The 13,148-nt window shown below is 37.5% G+C and overlaps 1 protein-coding gene across 1 annotated transcript in view; it reads right to left on the bottom strand.

Moving 5' to 3' along the window:
* DNAAF11 (dynein axonemal assembly factor 11) overlaps window positions 1–7,971 on the bottom strand; it is a 29,104-nt gene extending 21,133 nt beyond the window's left edge. Inside the window, exons 1-3 of the mRNA XM_042808765.1 lie at window positions 7,962–7,971; window positions 5,902–6,069; window positions 1,734–1,811 (exon numbers count right to left, since the gene is read on the bottom strand). Of these exons, the coding sequence (XP_042664699.1) occupies window positions 1,734–1,811; window positions 5,902–6,069; window positions 7,962–7,971 (256 nt within the window). The remainder of the gene's footprint in view (window positions 1–1,733; window positions 1,812–5,901; window positions 6,070–7,961) is intronic.
* Between the last annotated feature and the right edge of the window lie 5,177 nt (window positions 7,972–13,148).

The raw sequence follows: 13,148 nt of genomic DNA, 5'->3' as shown, positions 1-13,148 counted from the left end.
ACTGGTACTGTTCTCAGCTGAAGTCTTCTCCACATGGCTAAAGAGTGCCTAATTACTTCGGAAGAGCAGGATGACTTATGGGTTTCCTTTCTGTGTAATGTTAATCTTCACTAACATTACCAAAGTGTTGATAAAATGTTTTCTAAAAATCCACTCCAAGTTGAGATGAAGTTTTGCACTTTATGGACTCAGCTATTGTTATGAATATTTTATCACTGATTAAATTGCAAAAATTGGTGAGAAAGTGGTGTGTTAACCAGAAACATTTATTATAATTAGTAGCACTAAATTTGCTAACAAATTGATTTGGGAAATCTGGATCCAGAATTTGTCAGCTACTCCTTTTATCATAATCTGTCCTGAGTCATAACCTTGGCCTAAGGAGTAAAAAAGTTCAGCTAAGAGCAAATTCAACTTCTGTGCTCATCATTTTAATCACCTCTTTTCCTTTGCAGGTCTACTTGGCAAGTATTCTATGCATAATGGAAAAGAGCATAAACAATGCAAAATGATTTATTAGAGGATTAAAACAACCTCAATTTTTGCAACGCTCGCTCCCAAAGTTTCTGGCATCTAAGTAAATGACAAATCACAGTAATAAATAATGCAGCCTGCTAGAGCAACTTAAAATTTGCTGGCATGAAAATAGATGTAAATTTCTCAACAAATTGCCAAATAAGTAATGCAGTATATATTTCTGCAACTATTTGTTTATTTTTCCATTTGATTTAAACCATTCTCTTGAATCAGCATGCATATGATTCAAAAGAAAATAAAGCAAAACAGCTTTTTTTTTTTTTTTTTGGCCCCTTGCTAAGGTGCACATTTTATATACTGAGCAACTTGACAAAGTAGAATCGAGAAAGAAAAAGGAAATAAGTCAAAAGTCAGAAATGGTTCAAATAGTATGGAATGTATTTATGGATGGCTCTAAGTCTTAGGACCTGTTCATGGAAAATGGTAAATCCTTGGACAAGCAATTATAGTGACAGGCTAAATGATTAAATAGAGATCATATGGATACAATTTTACGTAAAGATAGAAAAAAGATTGATCTGAAAACCTCTGTAAAAATACTCCAGACAATGCAACTTCTGTACAACGTAGAATGTTCTTCTGTGAGACTTTTGATTGCTGAAGCAAAGGTGACTGCTGAATGATAAAAAGAGATGCTTTTTACAGCCAGCATGGTATTAAAAAAACAAAAACAAAAAAACTTTGCTCTACTAAGCCCTCCACTAAGTCATGTCCCTGAGCACCACATCCAGACGGTTTTTAAACACATCCAGGCATGGTGACTCAACCCTCCCTGCGGAGCCTGTTCCAGTGCTTAACAACCCTTTCTGTAAAGAAGTTTTTCCTGATATCCAACCTAAACTTACCCTGACACAACTGGGGCAATACCAATACCAATCCTGTAAAGGTTCATTAAATTTTGATTCCTGTTTTGTAAAGGATTAAAGAATGGAGCTGTCATAGCTGACAACACTGGTAAAAGAGTACGCAGAGAGCCAGTTAAAATGCATTTAAGAAACAACAGTGACAAAACTTCAGCTGTAAGAACCACTGGCTACAAAGAAATACTGAAACACTGCACACAAACCAGTTTCTTCTGACTGTAAACGTACTACATTTATTGATGGGCATAATTAATAGCTTCCATTTTTCTTTACATTGTCTCTACTCAAGTTTTTCAGTAAGAAAAAGTGAACTAGTCCATTAAAATATCTTACCTTCCAAATTTTCAATTCTTTCAATATTGTTCAATGCAACATTTAAATATTCTAACTTCTTTAACCTGCCCACATTTTCTGTAACAAAACACAGATCCATTACTTCAGTTTCCTTCACTGAATAGGCATTATTATTTTACTTGTTTGCTTAACTTCAAACAAACAATAAAGCAGAAAAATGGGAAGGACAAAACTGAATTTGTATTAGACTATCAGGCATTAATATTTTAATGCTTAAAAAGATGAAAACAGGATTTCTATGAGAAGTATATGTTAATATTAAAAAAGAGGGAAGGCTATAAACACATTTTTTATCAAAACATCTATAATACAAGTACATAATGCAAGAGGTCTGGCCAAAATATGTGGTGAAATATTTCGTTCATCATGAAACTCTGGAATAATTGGACCATATTTTGTCAAGCTTTATGAAATTGGAGTTTTACACTCACTTATATAGAAAAGATTGGTTTCTTTAGTATATATTCATTTTCTAAAGGTCTTTTATCTACAGGGCTATTACAAGTAACTGAAATAATCAATAATCCATGTTATATAGCTGTTGGAAGAATTTATTCTGTTTTGAAATAAAGCTTAGACCTACTATCTTACATAACCCAAAGTTACTTAGCCTGCAATTTATGTTGCCTATAAAATAGTATGAGTTAATTCTGGTAAAAATGTGGTCTAAGAAGTTTCCTTTTCTGATGGAATTTTTGAGGCAACTTAAGTTTTTAGGAAAACCTAAAGATGTGTTTTAATTCCTGACATTAGAAAATAATGGACGGATTAACAAAATAGGTCATGTCATTTTCAACTAGGATTTTCAGATATGCATGCTCAGTTGAGGAAGCAGCAGTGGGCTGGCCCACAATGATGGGTTAGCCATTATCTTTTCCATTTTCACTCAAGTCTTAATGAATACACAAACACTCCATTCTGACTGAAGTAAAGCAAGTGCAGTAACAACTTCAAACCACGATTCCTTTCTGCCACAAGCCTAAAAAACAACCTTGAGGCATGCATTAGCATTTTGGGAAATAAAACCTTATCTTATAATTCCCTTTGCCAGAGCTCATGCTCCTGTGCTAGTAAGTTTGCCAGTCCTGTGTTTTTGTTACACTGTCCTTCACTGTCCCACATCTGCCTACAACAGATTTCTAAAGCTTTATGGTGCTACATGGCCATGTACTGAGTGACACTGTCTTAGCACGCAGCATTAGCACACATACTACAAAGATGCACAACGAACAGAGGTAAGGCTGAGTAATGAAAGAGTTGTGGAATTGTTCAGATTGCAAGTGGCATGGGATCTGAAGGTTAAGCCATTTGCAGAGGAACTAAACTAAGCTCAGAGATGCAGAAGGGTTGAGATCCTAAATGCTTGCACGCTTCTTCAAAGAAGCTAAGCTCCCTCAACTAAATGGAAACCAAGAGGATGTTAGGATTACAGCACCTTGTTGTCCCTGAGACAATCACACATTGTGTCAGAAGCATTCTGTGTTTGACACTGCACAGGATTTCAGTGGCATATGGAGAATTCCTTTTCTGCATTCAAAGTAAATATTTACACAGCATTCTATGGGCGTTCTTTACAGAAAAGCATTATGTAAACCCTAAACATCACCTGCACTATCTAATGTATGATTCCTCATAGTGGAAAGCCCTGAAGGAGTGCAGTACTGCTTGATGTTTGTTTTAAGAGGAGAAAAGGATTAGAAAGTTGCTCTAATCATAGAAAATGTATGGTAGTATAAGGGTACAAGAGGAGGTACTACATCACTTTGTTTCAAGCCAAGAATAAATACAGTAGATGATATATCCAGGAACATTCCCTGATAGATTAAGACAATTTGACAGAAATAAATGAGTGACGCTGTTCTTTATTAAATATGGTGATTCAAATTTATCCATAGTGTCACTGTGATATAACTGGAATATATACAATGGCTCACTTAAAGCTGCAGGAGTTCTCTTTCTACAGGCCAAACATAAGATAGCAGGCAGCTGTCAGCCAACAACAGGACCATTCTATAGTCTGGGATCTAAAATGTATTATTTTCACCACAAGCTATTGAAATTAGCAGGATCACAATATTTGTTCTTTTATTTCTATCAGAATACCTAGCATTTCCTCCTCTGTGTAAGCGAGGTGGGGGAGTAGTAAACTTTACCAGTGCCAAAATAACTGGGAAACGCAAATGCCATTTGAAATGTGACACGCAGGTCTGAGACACAACTCTGATACAAGATACACGCTTTAACTCATGATGCAGTTCACAGACTTCACCAGTCTCAGGTTTTTTGAAGATCTGACTGGAAAACCTATCCAGTGAAGTCAGAAAGTTTACCTCACACTCTAATTTGCAAGGTGTGCTGACTAACTGCTGTACATACTGGCCCTGCAGAGGCAAACAAAGAAATTCAAGCACAGAAAGATTCATCTAACTGATACAGATCATGTCTACAGCTGAGCTACTTCTCTAGGATCCCCTATAATCAATACAGAGAAATAGGTTATTCAGGGTGCAATTTGTCTTGTCTTAAATTGGCTGTCTAAAACCAGTGAACTAAATCAGGCTTGAAAATTTGTCTTCTTCTGGTTAACTAAGACCTTGGAGAGGTGTTTTCTCCATTCATAGATGATGAAATTAATTTCTCAGCAAGGATTCATGCCGCGTATTTTGCTGTATATTTTCTCTATGGTATTTCTATAATTGCAATATCTGTGTGCATGATATGAGTAAGGCAGTGTAGAACACAATGTTATCTTGTGTTTTCTTCCCATTTATAGAAAAGAAAAGAGCCATGAATCCTTCACACAGCTTGGTGGTTTTATTTCTATGCATATGGATACTTTGCAGCTTGCTAACTGACCAGTAGGCTAGTCTGATCTTTAGGGTGGTGTTAAGGGTTTCCTTTAAAATAAGAGACACATCCTGACAGAGGCAGTATAAAACATACAGATGTGATATTTTGATATACAGAAGTGTGTGTTCTGCATCAATGCATTGCTGTCTACTTCACAGTGGTTTACTTCTTGAATTCCATACTGTTTCTATGAGATATGAGCACTGACAAAATAATAAGATAGGGTCTTGTGCCTTAAGCACAAAATAATAGAGAAAAAACAACTTTTTTTACTCAAATTCTGATGGGATAGAGCAGCATAAAGCAGTTTAAAAAAACCTTTCTCTCTCTGGGAGAAGATTACTCCACTTGAAGTAATGCAGATATTATCAATATAAATATTCCTTTGGAATTTCCTGACAAGCCCCGTTAGGGCAGCTTGGAATTGAGATTTAAAGCCTTTGCCTCCAAATCACAAGCACAGAATTTCACCCTAAAACTCTAGATTCTCTTTTCTGCCTCTTAAGGAACTTCAAAGAAATATGCCAATATCATTCCTGAGCACTTCTCATTTTCCATTCTTAATGTCCTTAACAACATGCTTTAACTTTTGGTTAGTTCCAGAGAGGTTGGGCAGTTGTACTTCCAAGGTCCTTTCCAACTGAACCACTCTAATTAATCTATGCAGTATCTGTAGGATCGATGCTTTTCCAGACCAAGACTCCATGTCATATCATTCTGTGTGCCTAGCAAACTTAAAGCTGCATCACAAGAGCACAAGACATAGATCATAAGGAACTGCATCTTCCTGTGGTAAATGAAGATCATTCAGACTTCTCTGTAAGTTGTCCGTAAGTCTTTATGCACAAAAGCAATTATTGTATCTGAACAAAGATTACTTCCAGCTGAACAAAAGCTACGACGTGTATAAAAACTGAATTGAAAAATGAGCATGAGGACAGCTAGTTCTCAAGTATTGCAGTTCATGGAATGCATTGAACTGTCTCTGTTATAAGAAAAGGACCTTTGAGTTATACCTTCACATACAAGTTTTTAACCAATTAAGGTGTTCTACACTTCCATTCTAGTGACTTGTATCTCAGTACTAACTTTTTCATTTAAACTCCTGCAAATTTCTAAGCTTCTTAGAAGTCTGCTAACACGAAAGGGAAATAAAAGCTTGTGGGAGCAGAATCAGAGGAACTTCTCTGTAGTTACACACTCCACATTCCATGAAGAATAACGCAAAAGATATACATATATTTCTTACTATGCAAGCAATTCCATTTAATAAAAAACATATCCAGAAAATGCTTACCAATTTTTGGAATTAGGTTATTCTGAAGATAGAGAATTTTCAAATCCCGACACCATTTGTCAAGGTATTCTAATTTTTCAATTTCTTGCTGATGTAAAGAGATTTCTTCCAGTGAAAAAATTTCACAGTTATTATGTTCTGCACGTCTTCTAACAAGATCTTCAGTGACTGAAAAAATAGTTGAGGTCATTGGAAAATATATCCAGTATTTGAATTATGAACAATTTTTTAGATCATTAAAATCTTTTGTTCCATCATACTAAATAGATACTTGGGACAACAAAAAGAAATTCTGCTATAAAAGACAAGTGTCAAGCAACTTCAACTCACCCTACTACAGTGAGAATAATTTGTAAAACACAATTAAGCAACCTCCAACATTTAGAAAAATCCATATGAAAACTGTGGAATCTTCCATAAAATGTAGAGCAAACCTTGCTTGGGGCAAAGCTATAACTAATTCATGCTTATAAACGTTTGTGTAGGGATGATATGTAATCCTGCGTATTTTGTAGACACCAGCAGTTCATTAGCAGCAAGCAGAAGAGTTTCATTGGCTGAAAGATGCTAGAAACCTGGCTTCAAGAATTTTCATTTAGCAATGTTTAGTGCAGGGCAATCCTTCAGTCATTTAAATGGATCTGTATGATGAAGATAAAAGAAATTCTGTGAGAACTAGTGCTCACTCTTGAGGTAGATGTGATTACTTTGTTTCCAGTCCACTGCACCAAAAAAAGCACTTGCATTTTCATCTCCTTGATAAACAGTCAACTACAGTGAAGTACTGATTAAAAACATGACTTTTAGGAAATAAGCATAGAATCTTACTCATATTTTAAAAACTTACAGAAGCCTAGCAAGCCTTTCAAAAATACTCTGAAGAAAAATAATAAAAAAAGAAATATATATAAATACAGAGATCTATGAAAACCAATTGGTCCTAGCATGCATTTATTACATTCTTTCACTGCTTCTTTATCTCAGGGAGGTTTTGATAAATGCTCTGTCTTTATTACTGGTCCTGGAACAGCTGCACACACTCACATGAACAGAGCTGCTAAAAGCCTGGTGATCTGTGCACCTGTGTGGCGCAGTCTTGTGTGTGTCAGCACAGCTCCTCTATCCACAGCCTTTAGGAAAGAGGCAAAATAAGTTTTGCACATTACTTTTTTTTTTTTTTTCTGCAAATAAGCAGAGTTCAGTTTCCCTTCTTTCACCCAAATTTTATCTAATTTAGATTTATGTCACATTTACAGATATATGGAATTATTTATCAGTGATGCTGGTATTGATGCAAGAGTGGATCCTGTCTGCATAGGAAGCATGTTGGGAAAGGTGAGCCCATCCCCTTGAATCACTGTGGGTAGGTTTGCTGCGTCTGAAAAACCATCTTCTGTTCAACAGCAAATTGATTAAAGCTGATTAAATTATTAGAGAAAATATGGCAATAATCATGACTAAATAGTATTTACAGAAAATATGAAAAATATCAGCATTCTAATAACTTACTTTGCAAGCATGCTGGAAATTACAGAAAAGAATGACCTTCTTTCCAATGTGTCTAGTGTCAGATCTTGCAGTGACAGTATTTCCAGTGCAAACAGGTGCTTTTGAGCAAGAAAACAGTATCCCAGGATCTGCACACTTACACATTGGAGACATCTGCACTTGCTATACCCTTTATAGAAAAAAAGAAGTGACACAAACTATTCTGGACAGTTTTATTACAGCCAGATTTCCATTTGCTGATGATTGTGGCAGGAAGTATGCAGAAACACTCATTTTCGATACATGGTATGCAAGGCAGAGACAACCATTCCCAACAGAATCTATCTATTTCTGGGTTCTTCTGTGGGAACGGAGTGAACATTTAACATTCTGCATGCTACCTATATATGTAAGGGGAGTAAGGGAAACAAACTTGCAGAAGAAAACAATAAATACTGAGGTAAGGGTATAAGGAATGAGGAGCAAGTGCGGGGAGAGGGAATATGGTATTAGGGAGTGGGGAAAGGAGGGATGGGGTCCGGAGGTGAGACGGAAGGCTGTGTGACACTCACTCCGCACCATGGCTGCCCGCAGCTCCCGCCGCCGCCATTATAGGACGCCCCGCGCTGCCATGGCAACGTGCAGGGCGCTGCTGGGCCGACCGCTTGCGTCGCTCTCCTCAGCGTGGCCTCAGCTCTGCCCGTGTCTGCAAAAGCTGGAAACGCCGGCACCATTTGTACTCCAAAATGACGATGTTTATGAGTCTGTCAGTCCTGACACTTTCCTTTGGCATTCAGATATGAAATAGCTTCCTCAGGCTGTCCTGTCTATCCACTGTGTGATGTCCTTGTCACCCCATTTGCCCACCATAGTGCTTGCAGCAAACACTGCTGCCCTTCACCTTTTAGCTGAGATTGTCCCAGCTAAAAAACTCTTCCCACACTATTTAAGGCATGAATCTGCTTTGAGAGCTGTGTGAAATGTGCCACGCTGTGTACACAGTTATCACAGCCCCCTGCAGTGTTCTGTGGACTCTCACTTGTCATTACCATACTTCACATTCAATGCCTACCTTGCAACCAACCTGGTGTGTCGGAGTCGTGGCTGGAGGTCTCGGTGACATCAATTCTCATGTATGGGATTTCCTACTTCGCAGTGAACATAATATAATGTTGCTTCATGTGCTTGATTAAGCAAATTCCCAACTGGCAAAGTTACAGCAACCTAAATCTCGAAGGAAGTGGAGGGGATGACGTGCTTCAAAACATCACAGAGTCCTTCACCTAATCCTGATATGATGACAACCATTACAAATCAGCAATGAAGTAATTACAGGTTTACGTATTCTGTTCATTGCCACATCATTCCTTGGTCACAATCTTATAGAAGCCACAATTGGTGACTCCAAAACTTCAGGTGCAGAACATAAACTGGTACAATTGTAACCAAATCAAGGTGTAAACATCAGGAAAGTCAGCACGCACCACAAAACATTCAGTTAACCACAACATAACGGTTCAACCAAGCCTAAAGCTCATCTATTATCAGAAAAATCACATACATTAGAAAAGTTTAAGAAAGGATTTATTTGCTTGTTTTTAAATCTTCATTTACTAGGTCACTTCGCTGGGATGTAATCCATTAAAAAATACAAATCACAGTGTAACTTTCTAATTTTGTTGCTATTTAGGGGGTAGTAGGAGAAAGGTGTCGTGGAGTTAAAGCTACCAAGTTTTGTGGAGGTAATGAGACACAAAGGAGCAAAGTGAAGTTGACGCACTTTGGTTTGTAAGTCCCTGGCATTTGTCCCTGTCTGACTGGACATAGCCCACTAACGCTGAGGACAAAGATTCAGACAGAGCTGGTTGGACGGCACCATCTCATGGCTACAAAGCCACAGAAACGACAGCTGGGGGCAAGGCCTTTTGCGTCTACTCATTTATTTCATGTCACACTGCAGGCTCCTTCCAATAATTGCTTTTACAGCTTTGACTTTTACTACAACTATTAATTTCTGACTTGAGATTACAGCTCACATTCAAGGTAATTGATAATAATAAGAAAAATCTCATTCTTTTTACATCCAATATTTTAAGTGCTGTGTCTACACTGCACTGCACAGAAATACACAAATTATTTTGTTATTCTAAAACCCTGGGGTTTTTTTTGTTTTGTTTTTTGTTTTTTTTCATGGCTCTAGAATTGCACGCTGTTATTTCTCATGTTCTCAATAAGCCATAAAGACCAGTTGTGTGTATGAAGGGATGGTGCTGAGATTGGGAAAAACAGAGATTTTTTTTTTGTCATTTTTTTTTTCTCATTCATTTCTCATCATTTCTCTGAATGAATTTTGTGAAATCATAGAATTGTTTAAAGGACCTTTAAAGATTATCTAGTCCAACTTCCCAACATTGAACAGGAACACCTACAGCTAGATCAGACTGCTCAGAGCCACATCCAGACTTTCTCCAGGACTCCTCTCAGGACATCCTGTTTTAGTGTCTCACTACCATTATTGTAAGAAGTTTTTCCCTATATCCAATTTAATCTCCTTTCTTTTAGTCTGAAACCATTTCCCCCTGTCCTGTCACAACAAACCCTGCTAAAGCGCCTGTTGCCTTCTTTCTTACAGCCCCTCTTCAGATACTGAAAGGCTGCTGTCAGGTTTCCCTGTAGTCTTCTCCAGGCTGAACATCCCCAGCTCTCTCAGCTTGTCATTTTAGGAAAGGTGCTCTATCCCTTGGATTATTTTTGTGACCCTCCCCCAGCTGTGCTTTAACAGGTCCACTCTCTGAGAGACTGAGGACTCTGAAAATTTCAATTTATAGTAATGGAATTTTTCTTGGTTTCAGTCTTTCTTGCCTGTGACAGCAAGTGGTAAGTTATCCCCCTGTCCCTCCTTCGACCCACGTGCTTTCTCATCCTATATTCTCCTGTTCTGTTGCAGAGGAGGAGTGAGGATGGCTGGGTGGGAGTCTGGCTGCTAGCCAAGACTAACATGGCACAGCAAGAAACGGAAATGGGCGATTGCAAAGAGATGTTCTTGCAGAAGCTTTGTGGGAGGGCTGAAACAGATTTCTTGAGGATATTTCATATCATAATGTAAATAAATTACCAGTAATCTATGTTTATATGTGTCCAGAAAGGCTACTTTATGGAAGTTATGGTAGATACTCTCCTTTATCTATACAACATTGTTTTCCATTTTAGTTTTCTCTTATTATCTCATTCATGCAGTAATCTTGTTGAAATTCGACTGAGAGCTGCCAGGTCTGTCAGCTTTACAGGAGCAATACTGCAGGGATGCTGCAGCTCCATGCCTGTAGTTCCAGCCAGCAGTGAGCCTGAGTATGTGTTCCCAGCAGGCACAGAGCGAAACATGTGCCCAGCTCCTGGGCCATCCGAGCTATTTGCTTTGTGGAGACTCCTGCTGATGCTGAAGCACCCTCAGTTGTCCTGGTCCCATTCCAGTTGCTCCACTCAGACCCTCATACACACACATGCATACCAAACAGAGGCTTTTACCTAGAAAGAGTTAGAAATGGGGTTTAATAAGGAGATAGGACAGACTGCTCTGATGAGGCACAAGATACATATAGCAGACAAGTGTATCAAACCACAACCACCCTTACAAGCCCCTTATCTTCTTAGTCCCTGTTTTCCTATGCCTGCTCCTTCCCAAGCCATGTTAATCCTCCTTTTATCCTGTAATTGCACAAAATGTCTTGTGCAATCCCAAGATGCTATGTGCAGTAATGTACATCATAACCTGGGAAGTGCTTCCTGCCTTGGTCAAAACATAATGTGGAACTATGTAGACTCTGAAGTGACTTCTGCATTCATTTATTTTCAAATACAAGTCTAAACTTTATGTTTACCTACATGAGTATTATTGTGTTCACTATTTTCATGCAGTTAATTGTACTAGTTGTGCACTAAGAGCTTCAAGTAACATGCATTCTCAGCATGATATAATGTCCATGATAGGTCTAATGTCCACACTGCAAACAGGAGAATGGAGTTGAGAAAGAAGAAAAAGTGTCCCATCTGGAGTTTATTCCCTGAATAAATTCACTTTACTGCTTTAATACATTTACAAGTTTATTTGGTACACACATAAAGCAATGCAATATAAAATACTCATTCCACAGCAGAACAAAATCAGCTTTATAGCATTATCATTGCAGTGCATCAAAAGTATCCTGAATACATGCAGCATATACTCATGTAAAGTGCTGTAACCCTAGCAAATTGATTTCCATGAACAAATCTTAACTATTAAAATGTCGCATATCAGAGTCTGAGATGGAAATCAGCTGATTGATACCTACTCAGAATCTGGAACTATGTCTTTTTCTTTCTTTCCTATTTAATTATTGTGGTTTCTGTTGTTGTTATTACTGTAATTATCATTACATGCTATGTTGCTAACAGTTACATAGTAACTAACAAAATTAGTTTTTTATCTTCACCCCAGAGTACCAATAAATCCCGTCCTAACAGCACACAGCCTACAGGATAGGTCAGAAAATGACAAATAACAAATGTATTGAAATATATGCAATCCCCAATAATCACCTGCATTACTGATGACAGACATAGGAAAAATATGTGAAAAAGAACAACTTTACAGGTATGTAAATGATAGGACAAGCAAAAGGCAGCATGATAAATGTACAAAACCAATAATTTAAAAGGAAATAAGAGTTTTGCACCGTATATTAAAATACACAACAGTGTTTACAAAATGCTGCAGCTAATTCATCAAAAAAAAATTTAAAAAATACATCAAGGAACATATTCTGCAGAAATGGACTGAATGACCATGCCTATTATCTGCATCATTTAACACCACTTAAGTCAAGATGTTAATCTTAGTCCATGTGGCTGGACTTCTGTATGCATTACTTTCAGGACAAATACTAAGCAGGCTTGGTCACACACTAGCAATATTATAAGCTATTATCATTCTGCTTGCCACTGTTCTCTTCAACACAAACATACTCACTATTAAGCACTATGTGATATGTACTCAAGAATGCCCTTGGAATTCAGCTGAACACAGCAAGAAATAAAAGCCATAGGGGTTATAAATCTCAATCTTGAGTTTCTTCTCCGATTTTTTTTTTTTTTTTTAAATAAGGTGCTATACTAAAGCTGAATCAGGATTTAATCGCCAAGGACAAAAATAAAACTGTAGTAGTCCTCTCTGTTTGTAGATGTATCCGTTAATCAACAAATTAAAAACGGTTTGATTTTACTAGAATTACTGTTCAGAATTATCCTAGGCTTGATTCTCTAGTTAACAGAAGTTGCAAATTCTAATTATCTCTGACAGCCTGGGTTTAAACATTTAGGCTAGAAAATGTTTTCTTCAGTTTTTCATCAGATAAATTTTGGATTCAGTTTATCTTTTGATAGGATTGAACATACCATACCGCTGTACTTCTTTTCAGGAAACTGTTTTCCTCAATTACTTTTCTGCCCTTTGGAATATATGAAAGGAACAGCCGAAACATAAGCAGTCTCATAACTGAACAGAACTTTGTTAATTCAACCCTGATGAATATTGCAGAGGGCATCTCTTAGCAGATCCCACACATCTTATTTTTAGCCCTTGAACTTCGATTGCAAAACTGTTCCAGAACTTCCCCCTCTCCTGATCAGAACACTTGTAGTTTACAGCTTATATTTTTTTCGCAGACAGAGTATAGCAGTTCATACACCAAATTTTTGGCAAGCTACATCGGCTTTTTCTT

This window comes from Centrocercus urophasianus, unplaced genomic scaffold (assembly GCF_019232065.1).
Source record: "Centrocercus urophasianus isolate 14NV4802_14NV808 unplaced genomic scaffold, USGS_Curo_1.0 seq_11, whole genome shotgun sequence".
Taxonomy (NCBI): domain Eukaryota; kingdom Metazoa; phylum Chordata; class Aves; order Galliformes; family Phasianidae; genus Centrocercus; species Centrocercus urophasianus.
This window is presented reverse-complemented; position numbering and strand designations above follow the sequence as displayed.